The 16,260-nt window shown below is 54.7% G+C and overlaps 2 protein-coding genes across 2 annotated transcripts; both read left to right on the forward strand.

The window, feature by feature from the left end:
- Window positions 1-9,172: 9,172 nt before the first annotated feature.
- On the forward strand, window positions 9,173-12,440 carry LOC125553262. Its single transcript, XM_048717070.1, has 8 exons — window positions 9,173-9,407; window positions 9,499-9,555; window positions 9,679-9,804; window positions 10,756-10,831; window positions 10,928-11,020; window positions 11,117-11,230; window positions 11,330-11,417; window positions 12,161-12,440. Exons 1-7 carry the CDS (start codon window positions 9,295-9,297, stop codon window positions 11,381-11,383), a joined length of 633 nt encoding a protein of 210 aa, XP_048573027.1. The 5' UTR covers window positions 9,173-9,294; the 3' UTR covers window positions 11,384-11,417; window positions 12,161-12,440.
- Window positions 12,441-14,315: 1,875 nt separating this feature from the next.
- LOC125553261 lies at window positions 14,316-16,260 on the forward strand. Its single transcript, XM_048717068.1, has one exon. It carries the CDS (start codon window positions 14,430-14,432, stop codon window positions 16,053-16,055), a length of 1,626 nt encoding a protein of 541 aa, XP_048573025.1. The 5' UTR covers window positions 14,316-14,429; the 3' UTR covers window positions 16,056-16,260.

Below are 16,260 nucleotides of genomic sequence, written 5' to 3' on the forward strand. Positions count from 1 at the left end.
TTTAGTAAGTATGTATAGAACTTGTAAATTGATACAGAATAATAAAGAGGGTTCTAGAGCATAATATTGTCGTGTTTAGATATAATTAACTCATGTTTCAAAATTTATGAAGTATCAGCACACGACCTTACCCATTTTTTCCATTCCGTTATCCAGCTAATTGCTTTGTGGGGATTGGCTTGGACTTAAATCGGAAGACATTCTTCATTGCTCACAAACACTCTCAGGTAGGTTCCATGCATCCAAACCGGCTACCCAATGGTGAAGTGCTCCATCGTCAAGCTACAACCCTAGGCCTAGAGCCATATGCATCAATTGGTGTCTTGGTTCTCCTACACTGCCCTGAAAAAGTACTGAATAGGGAAAGTAAGATGGAGACTGCGTCTCGCGACGCCCCTGGCGACAGGGCCGGCCCTGGGGCATGGGCAGAGGGGCGACGGCCCAGGGCCCAGGCCGAAGGGGGCCTATGATGTAGTACACATATAGTATAGCCCAGAAAAAAATAGACAAGGAAAAAATTATGAGAGGAAGAAAACAAGATGGGCTCGGCCCATCGGATCGCCTGGTAATGCATAGCAAGGCGTCGCACATACAAGTCACAGCCGCTCGATGCATGCGTACGTGTGAAACAAATCAATCGGAATGTCTGGCTTTCCCTTTCTTCTCAAAAATAAAAATAAAAATCTGACTTTTCCCATTCGTCGCTCGTCGGTTCTTCTTCGTCGTCTCATCTGCCCGTCGCTCTGTCGTTCCTCGCTCGGTGCCTCAGCCGCTCGTTGTCTCCACGGCACGCAGCAATCCGAGAACTCGGCCTTCCAGCAATACGGCAATACATATGTATGCGAACGCAGGTCCGTACCCAATATCCATGTTCGGATGTTCCTGATCCATTCGTCCATCCCTAATTTCAGTAGTTTTTTTAGTACGTATATTAAACTATTCATCCCATGAAGTATCTATTTTTTAATGTATAATTTTCTAATTCAATTTTTCATAGTATGTATTCAACCATCCTAATTTTTTGTCATTCTGTGTACATGTCTAGGGTTCTGATCATCCGATCTATAAATTTTTAATTCGTTGTCTACTCTTTGCTTCGTAATATTAGGACATTAGCATGCCATGTTGCCTAAGAAGCATTTGTCGGGTGCTGAAAAAAGAAAAAAAGAAAAAAAATACATCTGAAAATTCAACCACTGAAGGGTTCTTTGACAAAGTATTTTACATCTTCAAGTATTGTTGATGTCCGTGAAGAACATAGGCAAGGAACTAATCCCGAGCATGAAAATTCAGATGTTAAGGTCAATGAAGATTGTGAAAGTATACAGAGAAGCAAATAAATTTGTTTCCTATTTGAGGCAATCATGTCATGTTTGTTTTATTTTGCATTGTCCAACAACTATTGTAGTCAAATTTCAAACTAAAGATGTGTGGTCGAAAGTTTACTTTTAATATTATGCAAATGAAGTTATATATATGTATCACACAAACATATACGTATAAATATGATCTTAGGACTTAAAGAGCCCATGTCGTCGAGTTCGCCTAGGGCCTCCCGAAACACAGGGCCGGCCCTGCCTGGCGACGAGCCTGGCGACGCAGCCGGCGCAGCGCCTCCGCGTAGTTCCTTTGTAGCCACCCCCACCGTCGTTGCGGGACCGCCTGCTCCGCCCATTGGCCGACGACCTGGCGGCCGTCACCGTCCCACACGCCCCCCAGATACGCGTCCAGCGCTTGTCGTTGTTCCCCGTCCAGGCTCGGCCTTCCATGCCGGCATCCTCTCTGTCCATTCGCATGGGATTGCCTTCGACCCCGTCGCATACCCCGCCCTCTCTGAGCCCGGCGTCGTCTGGGTCACGCCGCCTTCGGCGGCCATTTGTTTCAGCGCATCGACGGTCTCGTGCCTCATGTCCGTATTTTTCTTCCATGCTCCTGAGAATCTCGTCGCGACCGCGGTCGGGGACTGGGTCTTCTCCGTCCCTGTTGCCAGCCCGGTTGTCGCTCGGGCTATCGTCTTCGGCGGGCTCCCGCCGGTGCCTCCGTGAAGCTTCTCCTCCACTCGTTTCGCGCCGACGCCGTGTTGGCCGTCTCTGCATTCACCGTGCCCGCCCACCCACCTGCCGCGGGGCGTGGAGTTACGGCGGGAGTTACCGCTCGTAGCCTTTCGGCTGGGCGTCGCCGCCCTCCCCCTAGGTCTCTGCTGCCTCCACTGCTGCCCATTCCTACGAGCCCCTGCGTGTCGGCTGCTGGTTCGGCAACACGCGATCTGTCTCCTAACCGCCCCCTGTCTCTCAAAACCAACCCGCTCCTGTCCCTGTCGGAGGGAACCCCCCTCTGTCCCCGCGCGGCGGACAGGGGAGCAATGACGCCGCGCCTTCAACGCCTATCGCTGTCTCGCCTACCCGGCGTCCTTCCTTTCTCCACGAGCTATCCCCCCCCCCGCCCCGCCCGTTCACCGCCACCCGCCGCCTGTAGCGCCCCTCTCCCTCGACGGGTGTTTCCGGTGTCTCTCGATGCGGCATTTCATAGCCGACTGTAGGGACCCTGTCTGCTGTCGCCGGTGCCGCCGCTCGGGCCACAAAGCGCGCTCCCACTCCTGCCCCATGGCTGCCCCCCACCCCCGCCCCGCTGTGATGCGCCCTCCCGCTCCCACCGCCTCTCCCGTGCCTCCACCGCCCCCGCCCCCACATCGCGCTCCCACCCCTACCCTGGTGCTGCCCGACGCGCGACGGGGGTCCCTCCCGCCCTCCGCCCCCGCCGCATTGGTTCCCCCGAGAGCGTGTGTGGCGTCGACGGTCCCCCCCCCCCCCGCCCCCTGCGCGCGACGTCTCCATCACCTCGGTGTGCGCGTCTTCGGTGCCCTCGCCGAACGACGACGCGGCTCCAAGCCACCCCGGGGCGTCGCCGATGATCCTGGCGGCCCCAGCCCCACCCTCGCCGGAGCTCTTGCTGCTGCGCGGGCAATCCTCCTCGAGCCGCTCATCGCTCTCATCCTCCTCTGCCGGGACGGTGGTCTCCTCCGGGGCCCCGTCCTTCGGCAACGACTCTGACCGCCCTGCCTTCGTCGAGGTTTACATGCTGGATGGCGACTACGAGACTGCTCGTCGCCTCGCCGTCGTCTCCATCGAGCCATCGTCCGCATTCATCAACTCGACGGTGGCGGTGCAGACGGCGCTCGCGCGTGGGGTGGGGGACCTCTCATTCGACGTTGTCCCCTCTTCGGTCAGCGTCATGTACCTGCGGTTCGCCTCGTGGGCGGACTGTGAGGCCGCCATGCGCCGCCAGCCGTTCTTCCATGAGGGGGCCCACATCGACCTGCACCGGGAGGAAGAGTTCGGGCGTGTCCCCCAACGCGCTCGCTTCTGCGTCCTCCTCGCCACTTCCGCCTTCCCCGTCGAGTTTCTCAACCCTGCTGGGATCCGCGCCGCCTTCTCCGGCTTCGGCAAGCTGCTGGAGGTAGACCCGCGGGTCATCTCTGTGCGCGAGCTGGCCATGGTTCGCGCCGTCGTCCTCATGGAGCGGCCGCGCGACCTACCTTCCGACGTCTGGCCATGGGGCGGGCGCTGGGGGGCTCGTGTGGTCTCCATCGAAGCCATCAAGTTCTGGGACATGGAGGCGTCGTTCGGTGACGACGGTGAGTACATTCCCTTCTTCTCCGACGGGCCGCCTCCGTTCGCGCATAACCAGCCCCCTCTCCTTGGCCGCCCCGTGCAGCGCTCTTTGGACGCCAGGCCGGTGCTGGCGGAGCACCATGGACAGGGGGCGGGGGCCAGCTGGCCTCTCTTCTCCGCGTCTTGAATGCTCCTCCCCTCCCCGGCGCCGGCGACGCGGGTGGCCTATGTGCCTGGAGCCCACCCACCCTCCCGTCCTCTCCGGCCAGCTCTGGGCATGGCTGCTCGTCCGTGGTCATCGCCGAGCTCGACGGTGAAGCTGATGATGCCGATAGCGCCATGGCCTCCCTTGAGCTGGGGGGCAACGTCGCAGCCCCCGCCTCGCCCTGCTCGAGCCGGCCACCTTTGTCAGTATCGAGGAGAAGGCCGTGAAGTGTCGGGCCCTGAAAGAGGCCCTCCTTGGCTGCTCTCCTAGGCTTCAGGGAAAATCCATTTGTAACCAGGTGGTTGAGGCCGTGGTTCGCCCCATTGGGAGGAAAGCAGTGGCGGAGCTCCGTTCTGCTGTGGCCATCCTGGCTGCCCCGGTGCTCCGTCCTGAAGATGTGTAGACGCCCTAGGCTTGCTTGTATCGCCTCGAGCACCATTGTTGTTGTTTCATCCCGCCTATTTGGGAGGCTTGTGTCGGTCTTTTCTTCTACTTGTGCTCGGGTGCCGCCGCTGTGTCTCCATGGCTAGCCCACCCTGTGTCAAACTCTCTCTCCTCTCCTGGAACATGCAAGGTTTAGGCGATCCCGATAAATGAGCCCGTGTCCGGGCGGCCGTCGAATCAATCAACCCTTGTGTCGCTTGTTTTCAGGAGACGAAGCTTGCTCACCTAGACTCCTTTAAGCTCGCCTCTTTCCTCCCAGGGCGTCTCTTGACTTTCACCGTCAAGTACACCGACGGGAGCCGCGGGGGGATTGTTACGGCCTGGGATCCCCACCTTTTTGACTTACTCTCTTCCACACCCTCCCGTTACTCTCTGACCACGGCCCTCCGCTCTGTCTCCACGGACCTCTCTTTCGCTCTCACAAACGTCTACGCTCCCGCCGATCACTCCTACATGCAGGCCTTGGTCGACGACCTGGAGGGGGTTGCCGCCTCTATTTCGCGCCCCTGGCTTGTTTTAGGAGATTTCAACCTCATCCGGAGACCGGGTGAGAAGAACAACGATCATTTCGACGCCGCCCGGGCGGCGACCTTTAACGCCATGATCAATGGCCTTGGGTGGCTTGAGCTGCCGCTCTCTGACCGTCTTTTACCTGGACCAATAAGCGCTCCCCCCACTCTCGCTCGCCTCGACAGGGTCTTCTTCGACTCTAGGTGGGATGCCCTTTTTCCGGACTCCTCGCTCTGCTCTCGCCCCCGCACGGTCAGCGACCACGTCCCCCTGGTCGTCTCTGCCACGTCAAAAATCCCAACCTCCACCCGCTTCTTCTTTGAGACTGCCTGGTTAACTAATCCTCTCTTTCTCCCTTCCACTCTCCCTGCCTGGACGAGGTGCACTAGCGACCGGGATGTGGCCGGGGCGCTGGCCACGCGTAAAAAGGCTTTCAGGTCGGCGGCCAAAGCTTGGAAAAAGCAACACCGCTACGTCCCAACTTTTAGGAATGACTGCTCCTTTATTATTGATATCATGGATTTTCTGGAGGAGTATCGTTGTCTCTCTACAGATGAGGCTGCTCTCCGCTTGGATGCCCGTCTGGCTTTGGACGCTGCCATCATCAGGCAGGCGGCGTATTAGAAGCAGCCGGGGAAGTGTCGCGGCGTGCGGGAGGGGGATGAAAACACCCGCTTCTTCCACGCGCAGGCCTCCCAACGCCGGCGTGGGAACTGCATCCGCGTCCTCGACGTCGACGGCTCCCACGTCATGGGGCATGCAGCAAAGGCGGGGGCGCTTTTGGGCTTCTACTCCAGCCTCCTGGGCCGTGCGACACCGCCCGTCTGGCGTTTCGACGTTGCGGGCCTCCTCGCCGCCCCCCTCCCCCCCGCGTCCACGGGCCCTCGCTTGTGGCCCCCTTCTCCACCGACGAGATTAGGCGTGCGGCCCTTTGCCTCGATCGCTCGAGCGCCCCGGGCCCCGACGGATTGGGCCCGGCATTCTACCATGCCGCATGGGGCACGGTCGGGCGTGACATCGAGCGCCTGTTCACCGCCGTCTACGACGGGTCGGCTCGCCTTGACAGGATCAACAGGGCGTTCATCACCCTGCTCCCGAAGAGCGAGGGGGTGCCGACGCCGGGCGGGTTCCGCCCCGTCTCTTTGCAAAACGCCGATATCAAGATCTTGTGCCGCGGCCTCACCACTACGCTGCAGAGGCAGATCGGCTTGTTGATCGACGAGGACCAGTCCTGGTTCATCCCGGGGCGAAGCATTGCCGAAAACTTCGTCTACGCGGTGGAGATGGTGCAGTGCTGCTACAAGCGTGCTGCCCCCACCATCGTCTTCAAGTTAGACTTCTCCAAAGTCTTCGACTGCATCAACTAGGAGAGCCTGTGTGTGATCGCGCTGGCTAGGGGTTTCCCTGAGCTTTGGTGTGATTGGATGGACTTGATCCTCCGCTCCTCGCGCTCCGCGGTCCTGCTCAACGGCGTCCCGGGGAAGTGGTTTCCCCTTCGCCGCGGGCTGCGGCAAGGGAATCCCATCTCCCCCTACCTCTTGCTCCTCGTCGCCGACGTGCTCCAGAGGCTGATCCGCCGGGACGACCTGCTGCGTCACCCGCTGCTTGACGGGGAGCCGCCGCTGGTGTTGCAGTACGCGGACGACACGCTCATCATCATGCGTGTGTGTCCGTCTGCGGCGGTCCGGCTACGCTCGATCCTTGACGACTTTGCTGCGCCTACCGGCCTCGTCATCAACTACTCAAAGAGTACGTTGTTCCCGATGCATGTGGAGGCTGACACCCTAGCCGCGATTGTTGCGGTAATGGGGTGCCGGGTGGAGGGGTTCCTGCAGACATACCTGGGGCTCCCGCTGTGATGCCACAAGCTCTCTCTGGCGGATTTCCACTTCATCATCGCCAAAGTCGACCGGTACCTTGCTGGCTGGTGTGCCCGTCTCCTCTCCCCATATCAACGCTGTCCTCATCAACGTTGTGCTGGACGCCATCCCAACCTATGCCATGGGCGCGCTCAAGCTGCCTCCCAAGGTGATGCACGCGCTGGACTCCCTCTGCCGCTCATTCCTCTGGAACGCGGCAGAGCGAGCTTCCGGTGCGCAGTGTCTCGTTGCCTGGGAGTTGGTGTGCCGCGGCAAGGAGGAGGGAGGCCTGGGGGTCCGCGACCTCGCCACACAGAATGACGCCCTCCTTCTGAAGATCCTGCACCGACTCCACTCTGTCCCTTTGTTTCGCTGGGCGACCTGGGTTTGGGGCGCCCTGGGGGGCGTCTCCTTCTAGACCCTCGTAGCTCGGGGCTCGCCGGCGAGCACTGGGTTGCGCTTCGGGGGCTTATGCCTGTCTACCGCGCTCTCTCCCGCGTCTCCTTGGGGGATGGCAGGATGACGGCCTTCTGGGAGGATCATTGGCTCCCCTGCGGGCCCGTACGGTGCGCCTTCCCGGCCCTGGCTTCACATGCGACGTGCTCGGAGGTCTCGGTCTGTGTTGTCCGCAACCTGGGGCTAGACGCGGTGCTTGTGCCACGGCTGACCACTGCTGCAGCCCGGGAACGCCTCCTCTTGCTCCCTCTCATCGGGTGGGCGGGAGAGGGCGAGGGCGAAGCTGACCATCGCAGCCTAATCCTTTGCGGTCAGAAGGGCGGGCGGCTGGCGTCGAGCGCAGCCTACGGGCTCTTCCGCCTGCGCGGAGAGGTGGTGGAGAACACCGCCTTTCTCTGGAGATCACCAGCGCCTTCCAGGGTTCGGTTCTTCGCCTGGCTGCTGACGCTCGGCCGTATCCACACTCGGGACAATCTGCTGAAGAAACACGTCGTCGAGCTGCGGGGCGCTGGGTGCCCGGAGTGCGGGGCGAGCCTGGAGACGCCTGATCACTTGATCTTCGGCTGCCCCTTCGCGAGTGCGTTCTGGTGCTCTCTGCGCCTCTCCACCTCGAGGGCCTCTGTGCGTGCTCTGCATCTCTTTGACGCCTTCGCGGCTGTCAACTCTGCCTCGCCACAGGCGTTTGTACAGATGTGCTGCTGGCACCTCTGGAAGCGGCGGAACGCGGTTGTGTTCAGACAGGAAACGCCGTCCCTGACCGCCACTTTGAAAGCCTGTCGCGACGACGCCATCCTCTGGCGCGGTCGGTTCCGTTTTGCGGATCGTGGTCATGTTGATACATGGCTGCTGGCCCTGCGTGGATAGATCAAATTGCATGTAATATAGCAAAGGGGTTTGCCCCCTCCCTCTTTCTCTCTGCCACCCCGGCTTCTATACCAATTGTACTGAATGTTGGGTCGAGAGGAAATATATTCAGGTGGGGGAGTTGGGGGGGGGGGCCCCCCCCCCCCCCCCCCCGTGAAAATTCCAAAAAAAGGGGAAAGTAAGAGAACGACAAGATTCAAGTGTACCGATTGTCTCCTAACGTATTTTTATGATCAATCAAAACTTTATTAAAGGGACTAATGTTGCCTCTACATGTAATCATTGTATGTCCCACAAGATGCAAGTTAGGGAAACTTATTTTGACCCCTCAATTCTCAACGATGATATGTTGACAAGAGTAAGGATCATTTCATAGTTTTTGGTGGTCTATTACCACTTTGAGGTTATAGGTGTGTGAATATTATCAAAAGGGGATTAAGGTTTGTGAGGCGAATCCCTCTATGGTAGCAGGGGGAGTTGCATGTGTCTTCGTCCGGGTCGGTGGTGCTTCGGCAGCGATGGTGCTGATTTGATTATTACGTGGTCTCGGGCGGACATTTAGGTTTGATCGACCCAACCTCGTATTCTTCTCTAAACCATGGATGCTTGGGGTTCTGCATCACTAACACTTCCTGGCAGAGGTCATGATGCTTTATTGTCCTGACTGATGACGACGCAGAATTCCAACAACTGCAACATCAATATGTTTTATTTTGGAATATTTGTAGCATTGTTGGCGTTCCATTAATACTCTCTCTGTTTCTAAATATTTGTCTTCTTAGTGATTTTAAATGAAATACCACATACGGATGTATATAGACATATTTTAGAGCGTGGATTCACTCATTTTGCTTCGTATGTACTCCTTCCGTATGGAATTAGTTGTCTTGGATATGGATGTATCTAGAACTAAAATATGTCTAGATACATCCATTTCTGTGACAAGTAATTCCAAACGGAGGGAGTAGTCACTTGTTGAAATCTTTTAGAAAGACAAATACTATTTAGGAACGGAGGGAGTAGATAGCAGCAGCTCTTGAAAAAAATAGCAGCCCCAAGTCGGGAAACCATTTTTTTTTAGCAACACTCTGGAAACCAAATAAGATGCACTTCTTTTCTCTTGGTGGAATTATCTGGCCCAACCTAGGCCTCCTCCCCCTCTCCCACGACGAGCCTAGAACAGCAAGCCTGGGCTGGGCTGGGTTAGGGCCGAAGTTCGTTACACACACACTCGTGGCCCAGGCCGGGTCGTCCACTCAGACCAGCCTCCCGTCCCACTCCCATCCTCTCCACGGTGGCCGGCCGGAGTGAGTCCCTCCGTCCCTGCCCACCGGACGAGCAAACGATGAACTCGTCGGCGGTCACCTGCTGCTGCCCCCCACCAACCCCCGCTCCCGGCGGCAAGGCATCACCCTCTCCACGCCTTAACAACAAGAGCAGCGCAAGAATCGGACGAAGGTATGTATCCTCATCCCCCATCTCCGACTAGAGTACGTACATCTGATGGTGGATGGTGGCCGCTTGTATCTCAACCCCGGGACGAATTCAGGGACCTGGTGCTGAGGAGCAGCGAGCTCGCCACGCTCGCCGCCATCTTCCACTTCAGGTAAAATTCAGAACCTGAGCTCTCTCTGAAGAAGGGGATGCAGTCAACAGTTAACTGAATTTCTTGTTCTGTTCTTCTGACAAGTGTGTTTGTTTATTTCTCTTGCTCTCTTTGCTGCGCCAGTGGCACAAAGCCGAGCTACCTTGGCGTGCAGAAGAGGCCCCCATCCCTTGCGCTGTGCCCGGCGACCAACAACTGCGTGTCCACGTCGGAGAGGATAAGCGACTCCAATCACTACGCTCCCCCATGGTAACCATTTGTGTTTAGTTCTTTCACACAATGGGCCCTATGTTTATGTTAAACTCCAATTGTTCTCCGTTTTGAAACTGAACACCCAGCGATTCAAAACCGTAAGCGCAGCATAGAGTTTTCGTTCGACAGTAGGCAGGCCTGCTTCATCCATCCTTAATTTGTGCGTCGTACGCGCTGTGGAATGTTTGGTTTGGTTTATTCTGTATGTATGGAAGCTCTTGATGATGAACCACACTATATGATAAATTCAGCGAGTAAGAAATTGCAGAGTCCCAAGTATGACAAAATGACATCTTTTATTTTCTAAAAACAATAATGCATCTGTTGACTCAAACCGTTAAGAAAACCAACACTTTCCCTTTGTATAACAAGTGTGTGCCTTGAGCACTTCTCACAGTCTGCTGGGTGTCACTTGTCCTGCATATGTGCATATACACAATGTAAGATTTTGGTTCGACAACAGGCCTGCTTCTTTAATCCTTTGTCCGGCGTATGCATTATGTAATATGTGTGATTCAATTTATTCCGTACGGTAGTTCTTGATGAACCACAATATATGATAAGTTCAGTAAGTCAGGAATTGCAGTTCTAAATAGTACGTATGACAAAATAAGAGTCACTGTTATCTGCATTTTCTAACACAATTAATTGAATTACTCTTCGTTTCTAAAACTAAACTTTGCCTCGTCGCAGTACTGCACTTATATATGCATCTGTTGACTCAAACCTTTGAGGAACAACACTTTCCCTTTGTGAACAAGTGTCTGACTTGAGCACTGCTGACAGTCTGCTTTGCAAATGAATTTTTCATTTTCGAATGTTGTATCGCATATTCTGTCTAATCATCAGGTGCTCCTTTGATAGCTCTTTAATATATCCGGATTTGTAAAAATGTTTGAAAGATTCATCATCTGCAGTGTGGAGTACTGAACATGACCTTTTTTTTAGGAATTACAATCCCAAGGATGGCCCCAGAGGTAAACCCATAAGCAAAGATGAGGCCATGAAAGAGCTCATTGAAGTTGTATGTAACATCTCTACCTTGTTTTTATAGTGTGCAGCGGGTGGGTAAATTGCTAAAGTCATATCAGCATGTTGTATTTGTAATACCTGTTGGCAGGTGACCAAGACAAAGCCAGACAACTTCAGTCCTCGTGTGGTAGAGAAAGGAGATGACTATGTTCGAGTTGAATACGAGAGCCCTATATTCGGGGTAGCACCTTGTTACTCTTGTAATCCACATGCTCACGCAAGTGTAGATTACCATGTTATTATTCAGTAATGACTGTATGTTCCTCCGTCCGTGCAGTTTGTAGATGACGTCGAGTTCTGGTTCCCTCCTGGCAACAAATCAATCGTTCAGTACCGATCGGCGTCTCGGTCAGGATTCATCGACTTTAATGCTAACAAGAAGAGAGTAAAGGCAAGCACACACACACACACACACACACACACACATCATTTCTGTCATTTGTTCTGGTGTATATTTTAGGTATGATGTGCGATTCTTGTTCTGTGGCAGGCACTGAGATTGGCACTGGAAAAGAAGGGCTGGGCTTCAGAAAGCACCTTCTGAATATGAATCAGCATAGCTGTGAATTGATCAATTGGTATAGCAGTATATCACTATTCCTCTTAATTTGTCACCCCTACAGAATATCTACTGGAAATCTGGTAACTAAAGTTTGCATCACACAACTTTTATCATGACATCGAAAGAGGTTTGTACATGGATGCTTTCCACGCAGAGCGCTTCCTAATCAGTAGCAGCACTAGTGCATATGTTTTGAGTGCATGCATCGTTTGCACTCCAAACAAATTAGCAGCATTGTCATGATACCATGCCATATGGCAGATATGCAACTTTGTGAGGCATAAATGGGTGGAATATCTCCTCCATTGAACTTGGAGGTGCATATCCATCGAAAGGCGTCAACTTTGGGTGCTGTCGACGCAAAGTGGGAGCGCCGGAGATGTCACATTGCTCCATCTCTCTCTGCTTTTCCCCTTGTTTCAAAACCTCTTCTGCCGAATCCCGTTTGGTCAGCGCTGCCGCTGACCGTTGGATTCGATTGGTGGCACAGCTCTGCAGACAAAAAATAAAATAACAAATCACGGCCACTTAAGCGCCTAGTGTCTCAAGTAACTTACTAGGCATTGCACTGCACTGTCAAGCATGGCATCATGATGGCTGGTTTGACAAAAGAAAACCAAATTGTTGAGGTACACATACGTGATGCAAAAACAAGCATATCTGAATTTTGATTTTGCAGATATATTTGCATATACTGCGCCGGATTGAGTGAGGTGGCTATCGGTATCATGACCCATGACTGCTGCTTTTGATTTCCAGCCAAGGCAGGAGGAACAGCCAGGCGCACTCACTATGCAACAATGGAATGGGGTCAAAAGGAGCAACCATGCATGGATGGGCGCCATCGAGGGGTCAAACCCAACAAGATCTAGTGTACTCCTTTTTCTTCTTTTTTGACTGCCTAGTGTGCTACTACCACTACTACTTAATTGACTTAGTGCACTCGTCCGACACTTGGTGGCTAGCTTTCGTCGACCAGGTGTCGATCACGCAGGACTCCTGAGACAAAAAGAGTGCTCAATATATATTTATTTTTCGATATACAAGTGGCAAAACCAGATCAAGTGCCAACTAAGTGGCCATGTCACTTCAGGTGGCAGAACCAGAGCAAGTGCCAGCTAGGATGCCATGTCACTGAAGGGGCTTCATCTGCAGTTGTCTTGGGGTTGAGGAGGGTGAAAAGTAGACTTGAGAAGAGTAATATTTTTAGGGTAGACTTGGGAAGAGTTTGGCTGACTAAAAGTAGCCATGTTTTTTCTACTTCTTTTTGGGGGTATGGCCAATATGATTCATGCATGCATGGTTGACAAACAGAAAAGCTAGTAGCAGCATCTTTTCATGGCGTGGACCGAATGTGATGATACGGCAACGGTGGGTGCAGATGCAGATGCAGCCATTCTCAAGGCTGTACTCCATCTACTATCCATCTAGCATGATTGCCTCCTCTCCTGGCTAACTTTCCTAACACTAGTCACTAGTACTAGTACCTTAATTATTACTACTAATTTATTTATATGCTAATCTGGGCTAGAGAATTCTCCATGAAACTTCAAATCACACACCTCAGATCTCTTCTTAGCCAGGCACTGCAACCTCACCCACAGGCCAGGTGTTGAATGTTAATCAGAGTGTGTGTGAAGGCCACTGAACAGAAAAATCATGTCTCCCAACAGTTTCAGCTAAGTGGACTCACACACACACACTATCTATCTAGCTTTACACTTAAGCAGTGGTGAGATCTGCTCCTTCCACACAATGTGCAACAAGCAAGCAGGTGGATCTAGGTAGCTTAGCTAGATTAGCTATGAGCCAATATGGTCAAGTCAAAAGAGATGATGCAGATGGATGGATGGATGGATGGATGCATGGATGGATGGGGATGCAGCACCACTCCCACCACCTTCACTTGTCTAGCTTGTGGTTTACCTCTCCCTCTCTCATGCACCAGGAGAATACGATCCACCAGCTAGTGTGAGCGTGACCACACCTCTCTTTCTTCTCTTGCAAACCCCTAACCCTACTTAATTCTCCAACCCTCTTTCCTTGTCCAAAATTGGTCATACGTGTCGGGACGAAGATTCAGCCGACGTCACACCCCCTCTTCTCCTTTGTTGCGACCCTCCACCCTCCTCGTCGACATGATAGAGAACATATGCGATAAATCATCCGCTATCGTTCAAAATAATACCGAAAATTTCACTCTTTGGATTTGTGCAGCTATTTTTCGCAGATTTCGTAATATTTTTTTGTTTCGTAAAGGATGATCACCTACGCCTCTGCATCGATCGGTTGATGCACACAACCATACATTATTTATTATTGAAAACAATGATTAGCCCCAAGATTTGCTTTGTAAGATTGATTTTTTTGATCCGGTGGTATGATCTAGACGACACAAGGCATGTCATTGTCCTCACGAGCAGAGGTTGACACTCCATGCCTCCACCATCCTACAACTCATCGTCAAATCGATGTGTTTCCATTCCCATATCACCATCACCACTCACCTTTAACACGTCGCAATTTCGCGCTCTAGATCTTACTATAACGCACCAAACATTCCAAATCAGGTTCCTACCATGCGCTTACAAATCATTCTTTCTTTTTTTCCTTGTAATATTATTAATATTTCTAAAAAATCTTTTATTCCAAAGTATTATGAAAATAATATCAATGGATATTTATGGCATTACCGAATATATAAACCTTTTAACACCTGCGCGATTCACACTCTACTTTCCACAACATTCAAAGCATTTCAAACCAAAATTCAACCGCGTGTTTTTGTTTCATCGACACTTTGATCATCTTGTGATTATTTCAAATTTGTAGAGACTTTTTTTGTGCTTGCATCCCTAATAGTGTTGTTGTACTAGGATAGGAAGCACTTGAAACATTTTGACCTTGAGACCTTTTCCATTCCTTTGGACTACAACTATCCTCTTATATATACACACACGAGGGCAAGTGGCTAGCTCTTGCTCCCTTCTTGCTGGTGCGTGCCATTGACAGACAGATCGATCCACCCATGCCCATGGCGCGCGAGTCATGGCTGGCCAAGGTCCGGTCGGCCATCTCGTCGAAGCCCTCGTCGTCGGGTGCGCCGCCGGCGGGTGCCGGTGGCAAGAAAGGCAACGTTGGTATCCTCGCCTTCGAGGTGGCCAGCCTCGTGTCCAGGCTGCTCCACGTGTGGCGCGCCGTCGGTGACCCGGCCGTGGCGCGCCTCCGCCACGAGGTCGTCCACCTCGACGGCGTCCGCAAGGTCGTCTCCGACGACGACGCCTTCCTGCTCGGCCTCGCGCGCGCCGAGCTCGTCGACGCGCTGCGGGGAGCTGCCGATGCCGTCGCTGCCCTGGCGGAGCGCTGCGCCGACCCCTGCTTGCGTGAGTTCAGGGACGCGCTGCTGGAGTTCGCCGACACCGGCCGCGACCGCCACCGCTGGGCCGCGCCCACGTGGAAGGAGATGGACGCGCGCGCGAGGAAGTTGGAGAAGCAGGTGGCCACCACCGCCGCGCTCCGCGGGGCCATGGAGGAGCTCGCGGAGGCTGAGCACGGCCTCCGGAAGTTCCTGCGGGCCGACGCTGCTGCAAGCGGCGGCGGAGGGTGCCATCGGCGCAGCATGTCGGCGAGCAAGATCTCGGTGGCGTCGGAGCAGCAGCAGCTCATCTTCTCCAAGAAGCAGGACGTGAAGAACCTCAAGCAGACGTCCCTGTGGGGGTGCACCTTCGACGCCGTCGTCTCGTCGCTGGCGCGTGCGGCCTTCACCATCCTCGCGCGCATCAAGCTCGTCTTCGGCGCCGGCGGCCAGGACCAGCGGCACGCGCCGCTCTACCGGAGCCTCACGCTCTCCTCGGCCGTCCACCCGTCGGCCGACGCGCAGTCCCCGCCGCCGCCGTCGCGCAAGTCCATGTCGATGGAGGCGGTGCCGTTCGACGTGGCCGCCGTCGTCCAGAGCGCGAAGGGCAGCAGACGGCGCGGCTTCTTCGAGTACAGCACGGCGACGCTGGTGCCGCCGGCGGGGACGCTGGGCGCGGCGGCCCTGGCGCCGCGTTACGCAGGGCTGGTGATCTCGATCGAGCGGATGGCGCGGTCGCCGCAGCGCATGGTGGGGCCGGACGAGCGGGACGAGCTGTACGGCATGCTGACGGCGAGCGTGCGCGCGCAGCTCCGGGCGCGGCTGCGCGGCGCGGTGGCCGAGGCGGACGCGGGGCTCGCCGGCGAGTGGCGCGCGGCGCTGGGCGGCATCCTGGAGTGGCTGGCGCCCATGGCGCACGCCACGGTGCGGTGGCAGGCGGAGCGCAGCTTCGAGCAGCGGAAGACGACGTCGACGTCGTCGACGACGGACATAGCCCGGCTCCCCCCTCGCCACGGCGGCGGCGGCGGCGGCAACACGTTCCTGCTGCAGACGCTGCAGTTCGCGGACCGGGACAAGGTGGAGGCGGCCGTGGCGGAGCTGCTCGTGGGGCTGAACTACGTGTGGCGGTTCGAGAAGGAGATGAGCTGCCGCGCGCTCTTCGCCGTCCACCGCGAGTTCGTGGAGCGCGGCGGCCGCCCCAGCGACTTCGACGGCGCCGACAGCTGCCGAGGAGGAGGAAGCCACTCCCACCACGCCGTCGACGGCAGCGGCAATGGAACAGTAAGCTCGTGCGCCTAGGCCGTCCGATCAGAAACCAACGGCCCTGATCAGACATCCGTGTGTTTAATCGTTCCTCTTATTTTGTCCGCCCACCCCTCCCCCTAGTTAAAGGATTTTTGTGGTAATTGGGGCCGGATGGGATCTCTTGTTCATCTTCATCTTGATGTGAGTGGTTAATTAGCATGTAATCGTACATAGAAATCAAATATTCTCATATACACTA

Source organism: Triticum urartu, chromosome 4 (genome assembly GCF_003073215.2).
Source record: "Triticum urartu cultivar G1812 chromosome 4, Tu2.1, whole genome shotgun sequence".
In the NCBI taxonomy this organism is placed as follows: domain Eukaryota; kingdom Viridiplantae; phylum Streptophyta; class Magnoliopsida; order Poales; family Poaceae; genus Triticum; species Triticum urartu.

Bases quoted from the DNA above. Each gene is read 5' to 3' on its own strand.
- LOC125553262 (XM_048717070.1), top strand. From the start codon at position 9,295: ATGAACTCGTCGGCGGTCACCTGCTGCTGCCCCCCACCAACCCCCGCT. The intron at 9,408-9,498 runs GTATGTATCCTC...GGACGAATTCAG, and splicing joins AGCGCAAGAATCGGACGAAG to GGACCTGGTGCTGAGGAGCA. The intron at 11,231-11,329 runs GCAAGCACACAC...GTTCTGTGGCAG, and splicing joins CTAACAAGAAGAGAGTAAAG to GCACTGAGATTGGCACTGGA.
- LOC125553261 (XM_048717068.1), top strand. From the start codon at position 14,430: ATGCCCATGGCGCGCGAGTCATGGCTGGCCAAGGTCCGGTCGGCCATC.